General features: G+C 32.4%; 1 protein-coding gene across 1 annotated transcript in view; it reads right to left on the reverse strand.

Moving 5' to 3' along the window:
* Positions 1-2,499: 2,499 nt before the first annotated feature.
* LOC126886089 (odorant receptor 67c-like) overlaps positions 2,500-24,408 on the reverse strand; it is a 155,840-nt gene continuing 133,931 nt past the window's right edge. Inside the window, exon 6 of the mRNA XM_050652932.1 lies at positions 2,500-2,662. Coding sequence (XP_050508889.1) covers positions 2,609-2,662 — 54 coding nt within the window. The 3' untranslated portion in view covers positions 2,500-2,608. The remainder of the gene's footprint in view (positions 2,663-24,408) is intronic.

Consider the following 24,408-nt stretch of genomic DNA (forward strand, 5'->3'; position numbering starts at 1 on the left):
AGACACTGAACTTGATCACGTTAAGGAATCACTTTTTATATACTAAGCTTGTTCAATTGAAACGCATTTTTGACCCAGAAAAAATTATCTGCAAATAATTACCACTATTTTTAAGGCATATAATATGTCATTGTTTCACCAACCGATGCATACCCTGTTTAAAGAGTTCTTGTGGCTGTAAGTTGAAGAATTCTTTTACGGCATTTTGTATTTTGGTCCCTCTAAAAACGATTACTTTTTAACACCATTTTCAGTGGCCCAAAAATGTGAAAATTGTAGAGCAATAAATCGTAACTATAGGATGGATGCTCTAATATACTCTATTTTTTTCGCTGTATATTTTCTTTAACTTATTTGGTGACAAAAGATCGAGCATTGTCGTGCAGAAGAATGACACCACGTGAAAACTTTTCTGGACGTTTTGGTCCTATTGCTTGATAAACCTTATTTAAAGTTTCATTATACAGTATGCAGGTTTTCGTTGCTAAGGACAATTTATATAAAAAATGGTCTAAACAATACAAACATTTCATTTTGACAAAAGGCACAAGATACACATTGCTAGAACCCGATATTCAAAAAATTACTGGTTTAAAAATTACAACTATCCGAGAAGCTCCACAACAACCATAATATCTCGGATAAAGTTTGGACATGCTTGCTATCCGGCACATTTATACAAAATATAAATAATTCATAACGATCTTTTTGATATTTGCAATAAAACGGCAGACTTAGGTCATATATTTTTTAATTCTAAGAAGTACACACATCAGTCGGACATTCTTAGAAAAAATTTAAAAGTTTAAACGTTTACGGTCCTACAATGTTATGTATCTTTTGGAACTGAGTGATAAACGTATTTTTAATTTTATTTTGTTTTTCTTATTTGACTCTAAAATTAAGTTATAAAATGACTAGATTAGGCTTGCAACCTTAAATGTTTTTTATTCCTTTTGATTGCTTTCCTTTTGATTGCCTATGTGCCCGCCTTACCATGTGGATGAGAAAAACCCTTGGATGAGAAAAGTATGACACTTGTCCTTATCTCATAATGTTTATTAAGACTAATTTAACGAAAAATCACCTGAAAAAAAATGTTTATATCTATTCTTAACAAAAACGTCGGTCGGGCTTAGAAAACCTTAACTTAGATAACTAATTAGATAACTTAGATAAGATATATTATGTTTATGTATGTACTGCTTACTTTGTTTCTGGCCGCATGGTCTAATCCTAAAGCCAATAAAAAAAGTTCTCATTGATATGCACTCTAGGTTCTGTAAATATCTCGGATAAAGTTTGGACATGCTTGCTATCCGGCACATTTATACAAAATATAAATAATGCATAACAATCTTTTTGATATTTGCAATAAAACGGCAGACTTAGGTCATATATTTTTTAATTCTAAGAAGTACACACATCAGTCGGACATTCTTAGAAAAAATTTAAAAGTTTAAACGTTTACGGTCCTACAATGTTATGTATCTTTTGGAACTGAGTGATAAACGTATTTTTAATTTTATTTTGTTTTTCTTATTTGACTCTAAAATTAAGTTATAAAATGACTAGATTAGGCTTGCAACCTTAAATGTTTTTTATTCCTTTCGATTGCTTTCCTTTTGATTGCCTATGTGCCCGCCTTACCATGTGGATGAGAAAAACCCTTGGATGAGAGAAGTATGACCCTTGTCCTTATCTCATAATGTTTATTAAGACTAATTTAACGAAAAATCACCTGAAAAAATATTTTTATATCTATTCTTAACAAAAACGTCGGTCGGACTTAGATAACCTTAACTTAGATAACTAATTAGATAACTTAGATAAGATATATTATGTTTATGTAAGTACTGCTTACTTTGTTTCTGGCCGCATGGTCTAATCCTAAAGCCAATAAAAAAAGTTCTCATTGATATGCACTCTAGGTTCTGTAAACTCTATGAGCAAGGCTCCTTCATGGTCGAAAAAAAAAATGTTAACATTACCTTGCCCGTGGAAGGTTGAAATTTTTATGACCGCACACTGATTATCTTTGATCGGATGTTTAACAACAAACGCCATTTTGAAGTCGCAATACTTAAAATCGTTGTCAAATACAAATGATAGGACGTGATCAGTGTTACGTTTACAAACATAACTAACATTTCAGAATGGCAGTTAAGTATTGTTTCCAAGGAACAAAGATGTGTTTCAGTTGAACAAGCTTATGTTTTGACTAGATTATAATCAAAATCAGTTTTTTATATCAAGCTAAAAAAAGTTGTACAAAAAAGGAATAGGCAATAAATACAGTAAACACAAAATGCTTCAACCAAAGTGTCTTCGTTTTATCATGCCACTGCTTTGTAAAATTGGATTAGTGACAATTTAAATCCGTTTATATTTTTCGTATTTCTTAAAAAGTATAAAAGTTACGATTTTTCATGAGGACGCTGTCGTCGTATCTTGTTTATATGCATTATGCAAATAAAAACGCTTTCAGTGCGGGTGAAATATTTTATTTTCGTGTTGAAACATTGTATCTACTATAGAAACAGAGTGGCATAAAGTTAGTTTTTCGTGGAATCTGCAAGTATCAGCGCCAACAGCACACTGGGGAGTATTATTTGGACATTGTTAAAAGCAGAGTAAAAAATGAGTACGCTGCCTTGATTATCTAAAACAAAGAAATATTATATCTTATTATTTATTACATCTTACAGTCTACATCAAGTTAAATTTAGATAGATACCACTCTAAAGTAGAGACTAAAAACTGGTTATTTATTGTTTGTTATGTATGTAAGTGAACTATGATAATTTTTTTAATTAACACACCCGCAGGAACGGTTATTATTACTATATTATGATCACAATACCTGATCAATGTATAGTTTTATTCTACCTTACATTACTACAAGGTGTGTATCAATTAAGAACGTACTAATTAGTGTGCCTTAGGTACTAACGAACTTTTAAATACACTAAGCCGCAAATGTTCTGCTTTTAAAACTGATTGCATCACCAACTGAAAAGACTTTCTCTTCATGAATAATCTTGTCTATACTGCTCTATTCTGGTCACCAGGCTTTGAAGATCATCAATATTTTCGACTAAGATGACTGTGTCATCTGCATATCTAATATTGTTAATGATAACCCCATTTACCTTTATTCCATGTGTTTCACCCTCAAGAGTTTTTTAGGATCTCTTGCAAGTAGCATTAAAAATCATTGGCGACAATACGCATCCCTGTCTCACCCTACATTTAATTTCAATTTTCTCTGTTACATGTCGTTTTGCACGCTGCTTATAGTATACATTCGATATGATCCTGAGATCATTGTAGTCTATCTTCTTTAACTTCAGGATTATTAGGTAATTTTTCATGGCGTACTTTATTGAAAGTTTTATTATAGTCAATATAACACGCATATATACTCGTATCGTGATTGAAGTCCGGGTACCATTGTATTAGTATATTAACCTTTAACTACCCGCGCATCAAGTTGTAACATAAGTACACACGTGGCGTACTTTATACGCCACAAGAGAATACACTTAAAAACAGTGGTTTTGTTTATTTTTTTTTTTCTTGAAAAAATACACTTAGTTGTTTTTTATAAACCTTATTCGACATCAGCGAATGCTTTGAGTTCCTTCTCAGGAAGGGGATGCCAAGTCAATTGGGATTTCTAACTGGCATGTGATCACTCGAAAAATAAATTTACTAATAAAAGATTTTTGAAGTGTGATTTTTTACATGAGAAAAAGTATTATTTATAAAGAAAAATATATTTTGTGCCATAATGACTAAAAAAACAATTGTAAGGTGTACTTACGTTACTGCAATCGTGGCATATTTTGTACGAAACCGGAAACATATTTTCGCATCCTCAGTAATATAGAGGCACAATTCAAAAAAGTAGATTTTTGGGAAATCGCGTTTAAAGATTCTGGTTTCCAAAATTATAGCTATTTTTTCAAATAACATGCTTATTATTTAAGTTATAAATGTGAAATGTGGCAGATTTATTATTTGATAATTGCACTATAAATAGCGATGAGAAAAGAAAACTAATATAAATAAATTCCATTAATTACATGTAATTGAAAAAAAAAAATACTTTTAATTAGTCCCATATAGTACTAAAAAACATAACAGAAATAAGGAACTGTTTAAGTTTGATCCCTTATATTATTAATGCCCTGTCACTGTTTATGCAAAATAACGATCTATTATGAATTAGATCCATTTATTTACTATATTGTGCAGAATATAACGGCTCAACTAAAAACTATTCTATATAATACAGAATGTTAAAACACAAACTAACCAGGATTCTCGTCATAGAAAGACATGTTACTGATTGCTCCCTTGTGTAGCAGTAAAAACCAGAGGTGGCCGGGGAGAGTGTGAGAGAGGCATAAATATATTTACCCAACCATTAATGTTCTTTTTCTCCCTCTGTCAATGCTAACCTGTAGAGAATTTCGTTTTGTGCCCATGTCATTCAAAATCACAATTAACACAAATTTTGGGTTGAGCCCTTTTATTACTGAGGGTGCGTTTTGTACAAATAATAAATTGGTAATTACAATCTTCTCAGAACGCCGATTATAACGAAACTAACACCAATTGTAAAGAACATTCCAATGATAGGATAGATAGATAAACAAGGTCAAAAAATAAATGTCTAAATATATTTGCAGTCGAATTCTTGTATCTGGCGTACAAAATACGCCAGCGCGTGTAGTTAAAGGTTAAGTGAAAAACGATTTTCATGCGTTCATAGGACTTTGCGAAACCAAAATTGCGTATCATAAATGTCTATGTCCAATTTATGATATATTCGATTATGGAAGACTTTCATTAGCAACTTCAGCACATGGGACATCAAGCTAAAATTACAGTAATCGCAGCATATGCCGATATAGCGATAGTCGATTGTAAATAATAGGCCAATATTTTGTAGGTCACGTTTAGGAGGGTAATTCCGATGTAGTTATTACAGATTATCTGATCGTTCTTTTGAATTAATACAATTATACCTACGTTTCAGTCTTCTGGTATTTTTACCTGCTTTCAAACCAGTTTTACTAACCTACTTATACAACAGGGTATTTTTTGTTCCATGTTTTAAAAGCTCAGAAAGAATGCCATCTGCTCCGGGAGCCTTGTTTTCATTTAATTTTTGTATTACTTGTTGCCTTTCTTCTCTCTTTCATCTTCCATGCCTTCGAACTGCAGTTCTGTTTCCTGCGACCTAGTCTCACTTCTTATATTTAGTCTCTCCTCGAAATTTTCTGACCATCTTTCTAGTATCTGGCCCTGAACACCAATGAATTATCTTGTTCTGTTTCTAAATATTGATATTCTAGGTTTGATTTTTTTCTGTTGTGGAATGATGTAGAATATTGGCATTTCCATTTGTGTGGTATACTTTTCTATTTCTGTGAGTTGGTTTTTTTATACTGTCACGGTACCAGACCGGAAGCTTCTAGCGGCGAACTGAGACCCTTTCTGTGGGCGAGAGAAACTTGTTTACAATCGGCGTATCTAGAAGGCCATCGATAAACCTTTTTTTATTTTTCTGTAAATAATATCAACCTTTCGATTTTTCTTTAAATCAGTAGACTAATTGTACATAACTATATAAATAGACATTTTTGGAATTAGAGTTTAGTTGTGAATTTTAATACGTCGGTGTACTTTGATATGTATCGGGCACGGTATATTTTTGAATCTGTAATTATGTAGATAAATTATTAGATTTAGTGTAATAAATAAATTAGATATCGTAGTTTGTAAAATAAAAGATATAAATTCAGTGTTTTTCATTTGTTTAAAAGTAAGTTACTAAAAATTAATAAAGTCAACTAAAACAAAACATTAGTGCCTAAAAGATCGTAGAAAAGACAGTTTTGTAACAATACTCTTCCTTTCTTTTCTGTATTCAAATCCACAAGGAAAAAGATCATCATCAGTTCTGAGCCTAAAATAAGTATAACCTAATAAGTTAAAGCAAAATTTTTAAACGTTAACTAAGGTTAAAAAAAGTTTAGGATATACTCACAGGATACTCACATGCTGTGCCACCAAAATTGAAAATATTTGGGTAAAAGCCCTTTAAAATTATACAGTCATGGAAACATTGACTAAAATTTATATAAGTAACATAAATGTTGTAAATATTACATGATTAGTTCCCGGGCACCACCTGACCCTCACTTGAGTTGAACACGTTCAGAGGTTCCTCATATCTTGAACGGTGGATGGCAACTGATGATAGTAACAGAAATCGTGAAAGGTGTCAGAAATAAACTGTTAGTGCAACCGGAAGTACCAATGTGTACGTATTGGTTATATTTTCAGTATTCGTTTTTCGTTTCGTCTCAACTGCCTATACTCTTATTAGTCCTACTCTCTACTCAGTCCTGTAAGTACTTGAATATCCACATTATTGGTTGGATGTAGCTTCGTATATCTTCTGTTTATTCTAAAAACTTAAGATTTGTCTCTCTTATTAACGTCTTTTACCCAATTAAGAATCTATTGAGATTGTAGGTATAGTCCAGGAACCGAAGCTTTTCACCCCGCAATTTTTACAGAATGGATCGATTTGCTTGAAAATTTGAGAATAAGTAGTGGATGGTCCAAGGATCAAAATCTATATGATGCCGAAAGGCGCTTTTATTATGAGGGGTGGTTGCCACCCCATCTCGGGGGTGGAAATTTTTTATTATATTTTGACAACAAAAGTTGATAAAAACATTCATTCTAAGCAAAAAATGTTGTGTACATTTTTTTGATAAAACTAATAGTTTTCGATTTATTCGCTATCGAAAGTGTTAGTTTTATATGGAAAAAATCAATGTTCTTCTATACTATACTCATTTACTATTCACTCAATTTTTGTTGTAGAAAAAAATTTTTTACACCTGGTTCTTAAGAATTAAATAACCTACAATTTCATATTTAAACATTTTTTCTTATCTTTGATGCTAATCTTTCTATTCTGAAGGAAATGGCATTTTCTACAAAACTTTAAAAATTCTTTATTCGCTTTTAACTTCAATTTTTTAAAAACTAATCATTTTAAGCCAGTTAAACTTCTAGAATCTATTAACAATACACTAATAAAGAAGAATGAATAAGGCCAATGACTAAAAACACCGCTAACTTACATTATTATGCTTACAATTGGATTTCGCCTTTTTTTTTCTCAAAAAAATATATTGATTTTTTAACCGTAACTTTTTTATTTTGTATCTTAGAAAGTTTGGTATAAAAGAATTTTGTATGTTTTTACAAGATCTATAAGCCTATTAATATTAAATCTTATTAAAATCCTTAGTCACAAAAAGAGGTGACTTTGAAAAGGTTGGTAAAGGTGGTTTTTGCATGCTATTGCAAGTTTTAATTGTCAATAACTCACTTAATTTTTGTCACAGAAAAATTTTTTTCATACCAAATTCTTGGGAATTAAATTAGCTATAATTTAATGTTTAAACATTTTTTCACATCTTTAATGCTAATCTTTCTATTCAGAAGAAAAAGCCATTTTTTCCAAACTACAAAAATTCGTTAATCGCTGTTAACTTCATTTTTTTAAAAACGAATCATTCTAAGTCGGTCAAACTTCTCGAACCTATTAATAATACATAAATAAATAAGACCAAATAAGGTCAATGACTGGTTTAAATTGGGGTGGTGATTACGGGGTTGCCTCCGACCACTTTTGAGCTGAAAAAAATAGGGACTGACATTCTTTTCATTATAAGTCACCTAATTTTTCAGCTGGAGACTTCTTTTTATTTCTAGGGATAGATATTTTTAAATTCTTTAAATTAGTTTTAACAAGTTATTTTTGAAAAATGCATATTTTTCCCGTCTTTTGACTTTGAATCTACAATATTTAGCATTTGACAAAGGAGAGCTAACATATAATAAACTATATCTTGATTACTATTGGTCTTAAAGAAAATTAAAAAACATGGTTTTGTTTATTTTTTCAAATAGTACATTTTTGTTAAGTAAGTTTGTTTTGATGAAACGAAAATTTTTGGAGTTATTAGCAGAAAACTGATTAAAAACATTGATTTTTTCGATATAATACTAACACTTTCGATAGCGAATAAATCGAAAACTATTAATTTTATCAAAAAAATGTATAGAACATTTTTTGCTTAGAATGAACGTTTTTACCAACTTTTGCGGTCAAAATATAATAAAAAATTTCCACCCCCAACAAGGGGTGGCAACCACCCCCATGGTAAAAGCGCCTTTCGGCATTATATAGATTTTGATCCTTGGACTATCCACTACTTATTCTCAAATTTTCAAGCAAATCGATCCATTCTGTAAAAATTGCGAGGTTTTGTCCTATTTCAAGCTTCATTACTTGGACTAGTAGGTGTTTTGCAGCACTTTTTGAGAAACATTACAGAGAGAGTATAACGGTTTGGAACACCGCTAAATTATGTTCTGTATAAAAATTTGTTGAAAGCATAAACTGTTGATTTAACTCTCAGACTAAGAAATTTTCATAAATCGATTAGTTTTCCACTGTTAAAACACACATACTGTTAAAACACAAAATAATAAGCCCCCAAACACAAGCATTAATGGAAGAGCGGAGAAAAACGCAAAGTAATAGAAGTAAAGAACACCATGAACTTCGAAAGATAAGTAAAATAATACAAAAATCTATTAGGACGGACAACCGAAAATATAAAAACGAACAATTTCAACAAACTATTGAAGATAATAAGAGCCTCAAAGTTCTAAGAAGACAATTAACAAATGACAAAAAAGAAATAACGAAATTAAAGGATAGAGATGGAAATATTATCATCAACAGAGATGAATTATTAAGGGCAGTAGAAGACTTCTCTACAGAACTTTACAACAGCCAACAAAACCATGATGAGCCACTAGAAGATTCAGGAAAAAGGTTAGTCAACCACGGATTGGATTTGATGCCTGATATATCAACAGAGGAAATCAGGAACGCATTGAGAGAAATGAAAAGAAATAAAGCTCCGGGAGAGGAAAATATCGTTATAGAAGCCGTAAGGATTGGAGGAGACAGACTTTTAAACAACATAAAGGAATTGTTCAACTTATGTCTGCACCAAAGTGAAACACCTACAAGATGCCACAGTGCACTTACTATCTTATTACACGAAAAGGGCGATTTAACAGATCTCGAGAATTACCGGCCGATAAGCATATTAGACCACCTCTACAAGTTATTCACAAGAATAATAACAAATAGACTGGAAACAAAATTAAATTTTTACCAACCTAGGGAACAGGCGGGTTTTAGGAAAAACTTTGGCACTAACGACCACCTACACTGCATAAAAGGAATTATAGAAAAATCTAGCGAATACAACCGACCATTGGTCCTGGCTTTCGTAAACTTTCGCAAAGCATTTGATACGATAGAAATTAACAGCATAGTGAGAGCATTGGAGGAAAGTTGTATAGATTATCGGTACTCCAAACTGATAGCATACATTAGTATGAACAACTGAACATATACAATAATGCAACCATGACCGTCCGACTACACAAAGATACGAAATCTATAAAAACCAAAAGAGGAATTAGACAGGGAGACACGTTATCTCTAAAACTCTTTACGGCAGTACTTGAACATGCTTTCAAACAATTGGAGTGAAAGGCTCTCCCACCTACGATTCGCAGACGACATAGTTCTTATAACAGACAACTTAAAAGAGATTAGAACTATGCTTACTGAGTTAGATGCCGCCTGTAAAAAAGTTGGTTTAAACATAAATTCTGGAAAGACACAATACATGACAAACCTGGTACCAAGCGAAAATCCAAAAGTCGACGTCAACGAAATAGCATAATTGGTCCATAAATATAAATACTTAGGGCATAAAATCCAAATTGCCAGGGACAATCAAACTGCTGAATTACAGAAAAGGATCACCTTAACATGGGCCGCATATCAGACATCTTCAAGAGCAACTTGCCAAATTATTTAAAAAGGAAGACGTTCAACCAATGTGTGCTTCCAGTCATGACTTACGGCGCCGAAACATTATCGTTAACCCAGGCCACAGCAACGAAACTTAGAGTGGCCCAAAGAAGAATGGAACGGTCACTACTTGGACTGACTCTCAGAGACAGGGTCAGAAACGAAGAAATCAAAAGGACAGGAGTCACAGATGTCATACAGCGAGTAGCGTGGCTGAGATGGAATTAGGCGGGTCATGTAGCCAGAATGAAGGACGAGGGGTGGACCCAAAAAATTACAGTATGGAGACCAAGAGAAGACATAAAAAGTAGAGGTAGACCACCTACACGATGGACAGACGACGTCAAAAGGATTGCTGGGAATTGGTTGCAGAAAGCAAAAGATCGACAAAACTGGAAGAAATTAGGGGAGGCCTATGTTCAGCTTTGGATGCAGAAGGCTGGATGATGTTATTTTTTTTTTTTGAAAATCGATCTGGCAGAGCCAATTAGCCAGACTTGTTTGTGATTGATTGCAGATTCATAGTCATAAGTTTCTTATTTCATAACATAAGTACATACTCTGGATGATGATGATGATGAAAATTCACACAGTAGCTTTCATCATATTCATCATCGATCAGTCCTGATTTGTCCATTGTCGGACATAGGCCTTCTCCAAGTAATTCCATCTTCTTCTGTTCTACGCCTTTGCTATCCAACTGGTCCCAATTATTTTAAGATCGTCGGTTCGTCACGTCTGGGTTCTTCCCCGGCTTCGCTTTTCTGTCCATGGTCTCCTTCTGCTTCACGTGCGATGTTAGAATTATCCGTCATTGGCGATTGCCATTGAAAAGGCGTCTCTATCTTCTGCAGTATGGAATGATTGTCCTGCTTTTGATATCTGAGTCCATTTGTATATACCATTTTTTCATTTAGGATGTTTACATCTTTTGTTGTGTTCCTGAGTAAGTTACTGTTGATATATTTTTTAAAATCAAGTTTGTTTGTTGGGCTTATACAAGGTTTAAATTTTTTACTTATTACTTCGATTTTCCTTGATTCATCTTAATTTCTACGGTTGCTCATTTTGCGGATACGGATCATTCTATAATTGCTTCTGTTTAACTATGTGTTTTTTGTCCGTAATGATAAAGTCGTTCTCGTTTTTTGTCTTACCATCGGAGCTCCTCCAAGTCCATCTTTTATAGGATTTTTTTCTCTGAATTATGTTTAGTAGGTATAAAAATTTGTTGAAAGCAGAAATCGTTGATTTAACTTCAGACCAAGAAATTTTCATAAATCGCTTAGTTTTACGGTGTTAAATATACAGTAACATTAAATATGGTTAAATGTATCTAGTTGTATTGTATTGTATCTAGTTCATCCGTTGGCTGGACCTAGTTTAATTAAACAAAACTAAATGGATGCTGAGCGAATCTCTAGGGCAATAAACTATTTTAGCCACGTTTATTGATATGTATAAATATATACAAATACATTATAGATATACAGACAAATCAGAAAGTTTGTACTTGGTTTTCCAATTTTGTACTCTTAACACTCATAAGTCATCTTCCACCTGGTCCTTAAATCGTGCTCTGGGCCTGTCTCTTCTCCTCACTACATCCGGTCTTTGGTTAGTCGAACCCGCTTATTAGAATACTGGTTATAGGAATAACCCGGTTTAAGGAATAGAAATTTTAGGTCCCGAAACGTTTCTACTAGCTAACAATGATCGGTTATTAGAATATCCCGGTTATAGGAATACATTTCGTTGGCACGAAGGCTATTCCAATTAGCGGGTTCGACTGTACATGTGTTTCGATGGCTGCTAAATTGCACAGTCGGTGTCATATTTTATATCTGAGGATATGGAATGGGAAAGAAAGAAGTAAAAATAATCTGCATAGTACATATACGATGATCGGTTATTAGAATATCCCGGTTATAGGAATACATTTCGTTGGCACGAAGGCTATTCCAATAAGCGGGTTCGACTGTACATGTGTTTCGATGGCTGCTAAATTGCACAGTCGGTGTCATATTTTATATCTGAGGATATGGAATGGGAAAGAAAGAAGTAAAAATAATCTGCATAGTACATATACGACGCAATATCGATAGCCGAAGATGAAGATAGTCTTCAAAGATTATTCCACAGAATTAAGATAACAGCAAAAGAATTCAATAATGACAATTTCATCTCAGAAAACTAAAACAATAGTAATCAGTAAAGAACCTATCAGACCTAAAATATAAATTGATGGTATCAGTATTGAACAAGTAATGTAAGTAAAATACCTTGGAATTACATTGTCAAGTTACGGACATCTGGACAAAGAAGTGAGAAATCAAGTAAAAAACAAATAGACTGGCAGAATGTCTTAATAACACTATATGGCGAAACCGACATATTAACACTGAGATGAACTCGAGAATTTATAAAGCCAGTGTAAGACCAATAATGACATATGCATCAGAAACAGGACCCGATACAGCCACAACACAATGACTACTGGAAACGGCAGAGACGAGAGTACTGAGAAGAATTATAGGAAATACGCCGAGAGATCGGAAAAGGAGCGAAGATATTAGAAGACAATGTAACGTACAGTTTATAAACGAATTGACACTAAATAGAAAAAATAAATAATGGAATAACCACATAGCCAGAATGGGGGAGACACGTGTGGTCAAAATAGCAAGAGACAAATCACCAATCGGTAGAAAACGTATCGGCCGACCGCGCAAAAAATGGAGTGACAAGCTTCTATAGAGGTATCAATCAGCCAATGAACAAGAAGAATTGCTTATAAAGAGGAAGAAGAAGAAGAAAAAAACGTTTAGGAGGCTAATTCCTCTGTGGTTATAAAAAATTATTTGAACTCCTTTCTTGTCAATAGATACAATTATACCTACGTTCCAGTCTCTTCTGAGAGTATTACCTGTTTCCAAATCAGTTCTACTAGCCTACTTATAGAACAAAACAGATTTTTGCACAATGTTTTAAAAACTCAGAGGTAATGACATCTGCTTCAGGAGTTAATTATCATTCAAGTTTTTACTGCTTTGGTGACTTCTTCCTATGTTGGGATATTGTCTTTCTGTCTTACAACCTCATCTCATTTTTTATATTTAGTCGCTCCTTGAAAATTATTCTTCCCCAACTTTCAAGTATTTGGTCGTGATTACCAACGATATCTCCTGTTCTGTTTCTAATTATTGATAATCTAGATTTGAATTCCCTTCTTTTAATATTCTTATAGATTTTCGCATTTTCACTTGTGTGTTATAGGTACTTCTATAGTTCTTTCATAGTACGTTCTTTAACGGTAAAATATTGGAAAACCTCTAAATTTTAAAGAACCGCTTGGATTGACATGAAATTTGGCATACACATAGCTAATTCGTCAGATGAAAAAAGTTATATTGTGCCGATGTGTGCTTTTACTCTGGGGGTAAGTTTCACCCCCTCTTGGGGGTGAAAAAATACATGTTTAAAATAAGTCCGGAAATGGATAAAATTACTAATTCTAAGCACTTTTGTTCCATAGAGTTTTTTCGCCAAGGCAATACTTTTCGAGTTATTTGCGAGTGAATATGTTCATTCATTCACGTTTTTAAACGGTTTATCGCAAATATCTCAAAAAGTAAGTATTTTCTGACAAAAACATTCTTAGCAAAAATATAGCCTGTAAAAAATTGAAAAAAATGGTATATATGTTAAGGCTCTATACCTGGCAGAAGCAGAGTTATAGCTAATGAAAATTAGGTTCAAATTTCAATGAGAAATATTTCAATGAGAAATAATCAAAAAATGAAATATTTTTGGGGAAAACTTATTTTAACTTTTTTTTCTTTTTCTCTGATTCTGGCTTTGGTTTAGAACTAGAACCTTTAGCCACGTAATTGTATAACTTATGACTAAGTCAGGGGAGTAATGTGTAGTGTGTGTGTTGAGTAAGTGTCTTGTTACTTTGCAAAGTCGACGTCATTTTAACTTTTTTAAAGTGTTTAAAAAAATCTTTATTTCTGCTTTATAAAAAAATTTCTAGCTTCAAAAGTAAACAAGTTACGCTCAAAATAAAGTTGGTGCCTTTTGTTTTGATAAAAAAATCGGGAAAATCACCCTTAATTAGCATATCTAATGAACTTAATCGTTACCACTTCACAAGTTTTTTTACTCGTATGTATATTGTTTATATGATCTGTAGGTCTCATCGGTTCAAAGTTTTTATTTTTGAAAGAGCTACAGTTAAAAGGATTTGAACGAGTCACTAATCACGAGTGCATGCAAATTTAGAAACACCAAATCTTAACCAGTTTTTGTCTTACAGAAAAACAAGAAAATATAAAATATTCAGAAAAGCATAGTGGAGTTTTTTGGTTCCTTAAGATTTTTGGTATCTCTGACAATTTTTAAGTTATCATGAAACAAAACATGTTTTTCAAAATTAAAATTTTTTTAAATTATAAATTAAAACTAAATTTAAAAAAAAGCACTTTGAATTAATGAAACTTACAGATCATATAAATACAACATAATTAAAGTAAATTGTGAAGCGGTAACGTTTAATTTCATTTAAGTTGCTAATTAGGGGATGATCTTCCCGATTTTTTTTTGGCACAAAAAAAAGGGACAACTTTATTTTGGGCGTAACTTATTTACTTTTGATGCTAGAAATTTTTTTTATAAAATAAAAATAAAGATTTTTTAACACGATAAAAAAGTAGTAACCCTAACATATTTATACACCATTTTTTTCAGTTTTTTACAGGCTATATTTTTGCTTAGTATGTTTTTTTTCTAGAAAATACTTACTTTTTAAGTTGTTTGCGAAAAACCATCTAAAAACGTGGTTGTTTTGTTGAATAATGAACACATTCACTCGCAAATAACTCGAAAAGTATTGACTTAATGAAAAAACTCTATAGAATAAAAGTTGCTTAGAGTTAGTCACTTTATCCATTTCCGGACTTATTTTGGACATATATTTTTCACCACCTGTAGGGGGTGACATTCACCCCGTGGCAAAAGCACACATCGGCAGAATATCACTTTTTTTCTTTGACATGTTAGCTATCCGTATGCCAAATTTAATGTCAATTTACAGCAATGTTCTTTAAAATTTACAGCAAAAACCGTGAAAGAATTTACTATCAGTTGGTTTTCTATATTATACTCCTTCTCCTTTTTTTTCAGCATTCGTTTTTCGTCTCGTGTCGGCTGCCCATAGTTTTATCAATCCTATCCCCTACTCAGGAACAACATAAGATTCGCAGACGACACCGCTATTTTTGCAGGCAGTCTAGATGCACTGCAACTATTAGTAAATAGATTACATCATCAAGTCAGTATGGACTATGGACTACAAATGAACGTTAAGAAAACCAAGTTAATGATTATTTCTAAGCAACATACAGTAGGAAGGTTGGATATCGAGGGAAAACAAGTATAAAGAGTGAATAACAACAAATATCTGGGAACATTGGTAAATGAAAACAATGACCAGGGTAGAGAAATCAGGACACGCATTGAAATTGCAAGACAAGCATTTACAAAAATAAAAAAAAAATTTGTTAATCGAGACCTTCCTCTGGAGCTGAGGATAAGAGCCTTAAGATGCTACGTGTTCTCGACTTTGTTGTATGGAGTGGAAAGCTGGACACTAAAAGTAGAAAATATAAAGAAGTTGGAAGCCTTTGAGATGTGGTGCTATAGAAGGATTTTGAAAATACCATGGATCCAACGAGTTACAAATGCAAAAGTGTTACGAAGGCAGCAAAAGGATTGCGAGGTGATAAGGAACATCAAAACAAGAAAGCTAGAATATTAGGCCACATTACCAGAGGTGCGAAACATGAGATATTAAGACTCATAATGCAAGGTAAAATAAAGGGTAAAAGATCTATAGGTAAAAGAAGAATTTCCTGGCTGAGAAACTTAAGAGAGTTGTATAGTTGTAACTCAGTAGATCTTTTCAGAGCAGCCGCCAATAAGGTACGGATAGCTGTGATGATAGCCAACCTCCGATAGGAGAAAGAACTACAAGAAGAAGAGCCCCCTACTCCTATAGGTACTGGAATATCTATATTATTTATTGGATTTAGCCTCGTCGATCTTCCGTTTATTCTAAAAACTGAAGATCTGACTTTCTCATCAAAGCTTTTTTGGCATTTAAGAAACTATTGGAACTGTAAAATGTTTTTCATCACTTCTTCTTAAGAGATACTTCAGGGAGTATAACGAGTTTGGATCACCGCTGAATTATGTTTATGAAAATTCGTTAAAGGGAGGCATTGTTGATTTAACCTCAGGCCAAGAAATTTTCATAAATCGCTTAGTTTTACGCTGTTAAACACACAGTAACATTAAATATGATTAAATGTGTGTATCTAGTTCATCCACTAGCTGGACCTAGTTTAATTAAACAAAACTAAATGGATGTTGAGCGAATCTCTAGGGCAATAAACTATTTTAGCCATGTTTAATGATATGTATAAATATATACGAATACATTTTAGATATACAGACAAATCAGAAAATTTAGGCTTACCAGTATTAATGTTTATTATCCACAATAAATACATAATGCGTTGCCACTGTAGTATATTGCGTAGACCGTTATCATTGAAGTGAAATATAGATTTAGTACAGTTTATTTAGTAAATGACGTAAATATAATTCTAGTACTAAACTAAAATATGGAAATGCACCCTACAGCAAGTTTATTGGGTTTGTTGGATATATATCTGGATACAAAGCTAAAGAAATAAAACATAAACAGAACTACAAAATACGTGCTATGGGCTGTAACTAATTGGTTAAGTTACAATAACTACGCGGCATTTGTATATTTAACATAATATATCTCTCGGATTTGAAATATTCTATGCAAAAAATGATTGTTAGTGGATTGGCTTTACAATTTTCTCCTTATATCGTCTCTGCTCTTCACGTTTCTCCATGAAATCTTGTTTCCCGTCGAATATGAGTAGTATATCCGTGGTCACTTTAATATGTTACTTTTCTCCTTTTCCCAATCTTCCCACTATAGGTACTCTTTGTACTTAGTCTCAATTTTAGGTAGGGAACTGCTACATATCGACGAAAATCTAATAGAATAAAATTTGACTTACTGCTCTTGCATATTTAAAAAGACCTGGTGCTCTCTTCAAATAATTATGCAAACGGATTTTGCAAAAGACCTAAGAGAAATCAATACAAAAAACATATCTAAAATAATTAAAAAAAAAACTAAAGTTAAAAATTGTTTAGGTGAAATACTAACAACATTGTCAACAAAAATATGTAAAGAATAAGAAACAAAGATGGAAACATTACTACAGATAGAACCGAATCCTAATCCTTTTATCGCGAAATGTATGAGAGCGCCAATGAAAGGCATGACCAGCTGTAACAAAAATAAGGAAACTTCTGTTGGAGTGAAAGTAAAAAGAAAGATATACTCCAACAGAAGTAAGGAAAAAAAAATAAATAACTAATGGGACATAGATGTAGAGAGATGGGCTGTGTAAAGAAAAGGGGTGAAGTGGCTTCTACGTTGAGAAGCCGCAGTAGGAAAACAAAAAAAAATACTACTTTGCAGTAGTACTGAAGAAAGGGGAATTATAAAAGGGATATAAGTAGAAGTATGAAGAGACAGAGGCAAACGGAATAGAGTTGGCTAGCAAGAGATGCAAGAGAACAACTTGACACTCAAGGATGGATACGGCTCGTTTGCATGCCTGTCGAAGAACGGTAGCTCTAAGTAGATAGTAATGATGACTAAAAGGTGAACTAATAAAATAAGAATAATGTACTGAAAATGAATGGAGATGAATAATGACTAAAAACGAACAAAATAAATAAAACTAACTAATCATGGGCGCCATGAAAATGATCTTCGATCATTTTCCCAGGTATCTTATACTGCTGTCAAATATTAAATATATCAAACCTGTAATAACAAACATAAAGGAATAATAAAATTCATGATATACAAAATAAATAAATATTTATTAAAATAACTACTAGATTTTTAACAATCTCTGAGTTAGACAAGCATATATCATGTAACTCTAAAATGACATAAGTTATACAAGAAGCTATATATATTTTAAAGATAACAACAATAATGTTATCTGTTACAAACTTAAATACCTCTTACATATATATAGGGTACAAAATTACATAAGTCTTCTACCAAATGGTTATAGTACGCCTGCTACGTACAACTAAAGGAAACTGACAAAGATGAAAATATTACAAATAAATAGGCCCAAGCCTCACTAAGGGAAAATACAATAATGAATAAATAAAGTTAAATATACAATTGACTAAAGTAGAAATGAAGTTGAGATAAATACCGACGATGACCTAAATTAACCGAACAAATGGAATAAAGCGAATAACAGTAAAATATTTGGGAAACAAGCTAGTAATATTAAAAAATAAATTTACCCGAATTACCTAAACCAATATCAAAGCAATAATAAAGCATTAAAAACCTAATTTTCTCTAGGCTTATTCCTGTGCACAAGAAGTTACCGTAGATACAAAGTTTGGGAACCAAATAATCTAATATACAAATATGTCAAAAAAAAAACCAGAGGTAACCTAAATCTGGAAAAAAAACATAGTGTATTTAACAGATAGTCTGAAATATAAAAAAAACCAATAGTTACTAAAACACCTCACTAAATGTTCCCAAACGAGGTTGCGGTTGCATCCTAGAAAATGATGCACCAGGATGGTGCGACCCCATGACTCCTGTAGGCCCAGGTGCCAAGACGAAAACTGAGCTGGAACGCTCCCATAGCTTGCTCCCAATTAGGCATATTCCCAAGGTGACTTGACTGTGGCTGTAGTGGTTTCCCTAGGTGTTAAAGGGCTATGAGTTCACCATGTGGTTACTCCAAAATGGCGGTGATTTCTATTCCGATTCCAAGAGGGGTTGTTCTACCCACATGCCTCCCTACTGTAGAAAACCATTTGTGGTAACTTTTTCACTTTTCACTGATGTTATAAAATAAAAACCAACCGCCATTCTAATATTCTATGGTAGCAACCAACTTCACCTACAGCCACCAGTCAAGTCATGAACATTCGTCTCTCCTTCCAAGAGTACGACGTCAAACTCACCGAACGCGAAATAATTCTCGATAGGTGGAGTATGTTCCATCACCGAGGTATGACGTCACGTCAGTGGTCCTATACGAGGAATTAGAGAATTTAAATGGGAGAGCGAAGGAAAATAATTATAAAAATAATTAAAGAGTTAAGTTAGTAACGTGATCGTTACAATCCCCTTCTACTCGGGAAAAAAAAATTTATCAAAGAAATTTTTTTTAAACCTCAAAATATTAACAACTAAATTTACAATAGTCTAACAATCCACGTTGATTCGCAAGATTACCAATAAGAATGAACTGATGATCAGGAAAAATAAATAAATTACTCAAATTCATATTAGAAGGTTACTATGTTACTCTCTGCTACCAAATATTAAAATAATATTGCTTAAAAATCAAAACAAAACTAAATATTGTACTAAAGTTCATAATAATGCTAAGTGTCGAATTGGGCACTAAAACCAAAATTGAACTATCCATGGACATCAGATTTATAAAGGGTATATCCAAGGACGGAACAACCAGGAAAAAGATGTGAGCCAATTCGAACCATTTCAAAAGTAAATATACCAAAGTGAATAAAAAAAAATCAGTAACTAAAATAAGTAAAGAATTGAACACTTAATCCAAAATTGAACTGACAATGGACACCAGATTCATAATAGTATATCCAGAGAAGAACAATCAGGAAGATTTATGGAACAACTCTCACTAATGCCAAATAATACCAATAATAAACATACCAAAGGAATCCAAAACTCAATAACCAAAATAGATGTGACATCGGACACTTAATCCAAAGTCGAACTATCAGTGGACACCAGATTCATAAAAGGCATATCCAAAGAAGAACGACCAGGCAAATTTATGGACCAATTCACACCAATACTAAACCACATAAACAGATCAGGTCTACGTACACCCACATCCGGTAATACGGACCTATCCAACCAAATACACAAAATAAATGAAGAATCGGACACTTATCCAGAATCGGACTATCAATGGACACCAGATTTATATAGGAGTATATCCAAAGAAGAACGATCAGGCAAATTTATGGACCAATTCTTACTAATACTAAATAAACTAAATTATTGGATCCAATGGTAACTAATACTGAACAAAATAAATAAATTAGGTCTACATACACCCTCATCCGGTAATATGAACCTATCCAAACTAAGTAATCAAAATAAGTCACAAAAAAAATTACTAACAGACTAAGTAACAGAGAGGTAACCAAACTAAATCAAGGGTAAAATAAATACCTAAAGTGTATTGACTAAAGTATTCTAGAAAATACATAACTTAATTCATGCTGGTATTCGCGAACTATAGCATGTTGCTACAACAGATGTATGAGAATAACCAGACACAGATAAAGTACTAATAACGTAAGAATAAGTAAGAAAGAAAAAGAATACATGATGAACTCGTAAGTTCTATGACACTATGATAAGTGATAGGCAAAAAAAATATGTGATAGGGTATAGGAAAAAAAAATAGGATAAGTGATAAGAAAAAAAAATTGACGAGAACGAGCAACAAGTTTAAATTAAAACTGCAGATTTATGCGCTCTCACATACGTGGAATTATTCAGGAAATATTCCAGAATCTGAATAGCAAAACTAATGCTTAAGGAAAGAAGTGGGAATATACTCAAATGAACAACTCATCTGTCTAAACACTCCAAATACTGACTTAACGAACCTACTATGTATAGGGATGGCCTAAGCATTGATTTATAAACAAGTGCGCAAGATATTTATCCATGTTTACTCATCAACTCAAAGTACAAACATACTATGAAGTAAAAGGCCTAATATGAACTAAATACTTCCCTATTAAATTGTAAAAAAACTGGAATACTTGGACTAATTACAGAAGAATGGTTAGGACATGCGACCGTCATTTCCTAACAAGAAATATTATAATGGTAAAACGTCTGCCTACTCTGCCATGAAAGACATAGATTACGAAGCCAGTCAAACAGCAGTGATCAGTTGCTGAGCAACAACTTCGAACCCACGCATTCACAAATCAGAGTATTGACAGACTAATCATAAGCAGAAATGTGAAAGACTCAAGAATTCATACATACTTACATCAACATTCCAAACTAATTCCAGAATCATAGTGTGTAGGATAGAAGGATATAAATTATTATTAAGTGTTTAAGATATTGGAGACAAATGTTAATAGAGTAACCCAATAACAAATTAAAAACCACATCTTTCCAATATGGCAAATTCAATAACAATATATCAAAAATAATAAAAAAAATTAGTAAGTAATCAAATATTCAACATAATATAACGCATAACCTGAGATATGGTAGTGTAACATAGTTCCATCATAATATCCATATTAAACAAGAGTACTTGTATGAGCTTTCCTATCCAACTATATAAATACATAATAAGTTAACAACCCTACTAACTTAGGGGTTAGGTGTGCAAAACTAGACAAAAATACAAGTGAAGTTCTTATTAATTGTATAATCCTACTGACAGGATCAGCAATTAATAATATTGACTCATAATAATAATTAAAATGCACCATACCTAATACCAAAAAAAAAATAAACTCATACATAAAGTACTACATAATAATTAAATTAATAAGTAATAAATAAAAGTCATCAAAACTAAGCCAAAGATGAAATCAAGCAATGTACGTAGGTACCTGCATTATCAGATGGAAAAAAAAATTAGACTAAAATTTCTAACCATACTAAAGATTGAGCTAAGCTAAAGACAAACAGAAGAAGAGATTAGCTTGAACAACACTGTTAAGGTAATCTTCTTCTGAAGATTGTTCTATAACTTAATAGCAAAATAGAATCAATGTTTCCTAACTAATAAAGAATTTATATTTAAATCTCAACCTAAAGTATCTGATTTCTATGAGCATTATATTATGGTACCCACATTGATATAATATTATTATCAACAATAATAAAACTAGAAACTGAGATGGATAATGGAACTACTTTACTATACAATAATTATAATTGTTATGTTTAACACTACCAATTAAAGAAAAATAATTTGGATGACCATCTGTAATCATCCGAACCATGCGAATTCAACGTATCATGTGTAGAAGCTAATGTTGTGGACTGATTGTGCTTTGTGGTGTGTGCCTGTCTTACCAAACAACCCAAATATCAAAAATAACAAATATAAAATATAATCTAAAGTTTGTAAGACAAAGATACATATGGAGAAAATATTAGCGACACACCAACAAATAAAAAATGCCAGCAAATATATAAAAATAATCAAATCAATAGCGTAAATAAAATACCTAAATACTGAAAATGATTTCTAGTTATGTATAAAATATAACCATACTAGAAAAAAAATGTATGCATATATTCAACGATTAATTGTACGCGCAAACGTACTACCATTGGTAGAAGGAATAAAAATTTAACTAATAGAACATAATGTCAGTTATGTATACTCAATCTAAATACATAAATAAGTTTCCAATAAAAATACAAAATCCAAACTAAGATATGAGCTGTACCACTAAAACTAAAAATGAGGTATCGAAATAAACTAATCGAAAACAAAAGCAGTATAAGTCTACCTGTTTAGTATTAATAAAAATAAAAAGACCAAAAATAAATCAGAAATAACATGTATACAAAGATATCAAAAAGTTAATAAAACAGAAAATTCCAATAAAAGAAAATTGAACTAAAAGAACTACTGTCTTAGAACCATAAAACGGTTGGCACCACGCATTGGGCAGCCAGTGTAACAAAAAGAAGAAAACTTCTGTTGGAGTGAAAGTAAAAAGAAAGATATACTCCAACAGAAGTAAAGAAAAAAAATAATGAAAAGAACTGGTATAAAAATGAAGAGAATGTGTATGTGGGGTGTGTGTAAAGAAAAGGGGTGAAGTGGCTTCTACGTTGAGAAGCCGCAGTAGGAAAACAAAAAAAAATACTACTTTGCATTAGTACTGAAGAAAGGGGAATTATAAAAGGGATATAAGTAGAAGTATGAAGAGACAGAGGCAAACGGAATAGAGTTGGCTAGCAAGAGATGCAAGAGAACAACTTGACACTCAAGGATGGATACGGCTCGTTTGCATGCCTGTCGAAGAACGGTAGCTCTAAGTAGATAGTAATGATGACTAAAAGGTGAACTAATAAAATAAGAATAATGTACTGAAAATGAATGGAGATGAATAATGACTAAAAACGAACAAAATAAATAAAACTAACTAATCATGGGCGCCATGAAAATGATCTTCGATCATTTTCCCAGGTATCTTATACTGCTGTCAAATATTAAATATATCAAACCTGTAATAACAAACATAAAGGAATAATAAAATTCATGATATACAAAATAAATAAATATTTATTAAAATAACTACTAGATTTTTAACAATCTCTGAGTTAGACAAGCATATATCATGTAACTCTAAAATGACATAAGTTATACAAGAAGCTATATATATTTTAAAGATAACAACAATAATGTTATCTGTTACAAACTTAAATACCTCTTACATATATATAGGGTACAAAATTACATAAGTCTTCTACCAAATGGTTATAGTACGCCTGCTACGTACAACTAAAGGAAACTGACAAAGATGAAAATATTACAAATAAATAGGCCCAAGCCTCACTAAGGGAAAATACAATAATGAATAAATAAAGTTAAATATACAATTGACTAAAGTAGAAATGAAGTTGAGATAAATACCGACGATGACCTAAATTAACCGAACAAATGGAATAAAGCGAATAACAGTAAAATATTTGGGAAACAAGCTAGTAATATTAAAAAATAAATTTACCCGAATTACCTAAACCAATATCAAAGCAATAATAAAGCATTAAAAACCTAATTTTCTCTAGGCTTATTCCTGTGCACAAGAAGTTACCGTGGATACAAAGTTTGGGAACCAAATAATCTAATATACAAATATGTCAAAAAAAAACCAGAGGTAACCTAAATCTGGAAAAAAAACATAGTGTATTTAACAGATAGTCTGAAATATAAAAAAAAACCAATAGTTACTAAAACACCTCACTAAATGTTCCCAAACGAGGTTGCGGTTGCATCCTAGAAAATGATGCACCAGGATGGTGCGACCCCATGACTCCTGTAGGCCCAGGTGCCAAGACGAAAACTGAGCTGGAACGCTCCCATAGCTTGCTCCCAATTAGACATATTCCCAAGGTGACTTGACTGTGGCTGTAGTGGTTTCCCTAGGTGTCAAAGGGCTATGAGTTCACCATGTGGTTACTCCAAAATGGC

This window comes from Diabrotica virgifera, chromosome 6 (assembly GCF_917563875.1).
Source record: "Diabrotica virgifera virgifera chromosome 6, PGI_DIABVI_V3a".
NCBI lineage: Eukaryota > Metazoa > Arthropoda > Insecta > Coleoptera > Chrysomelidae > Diabrotica > Diabrotica virgifera.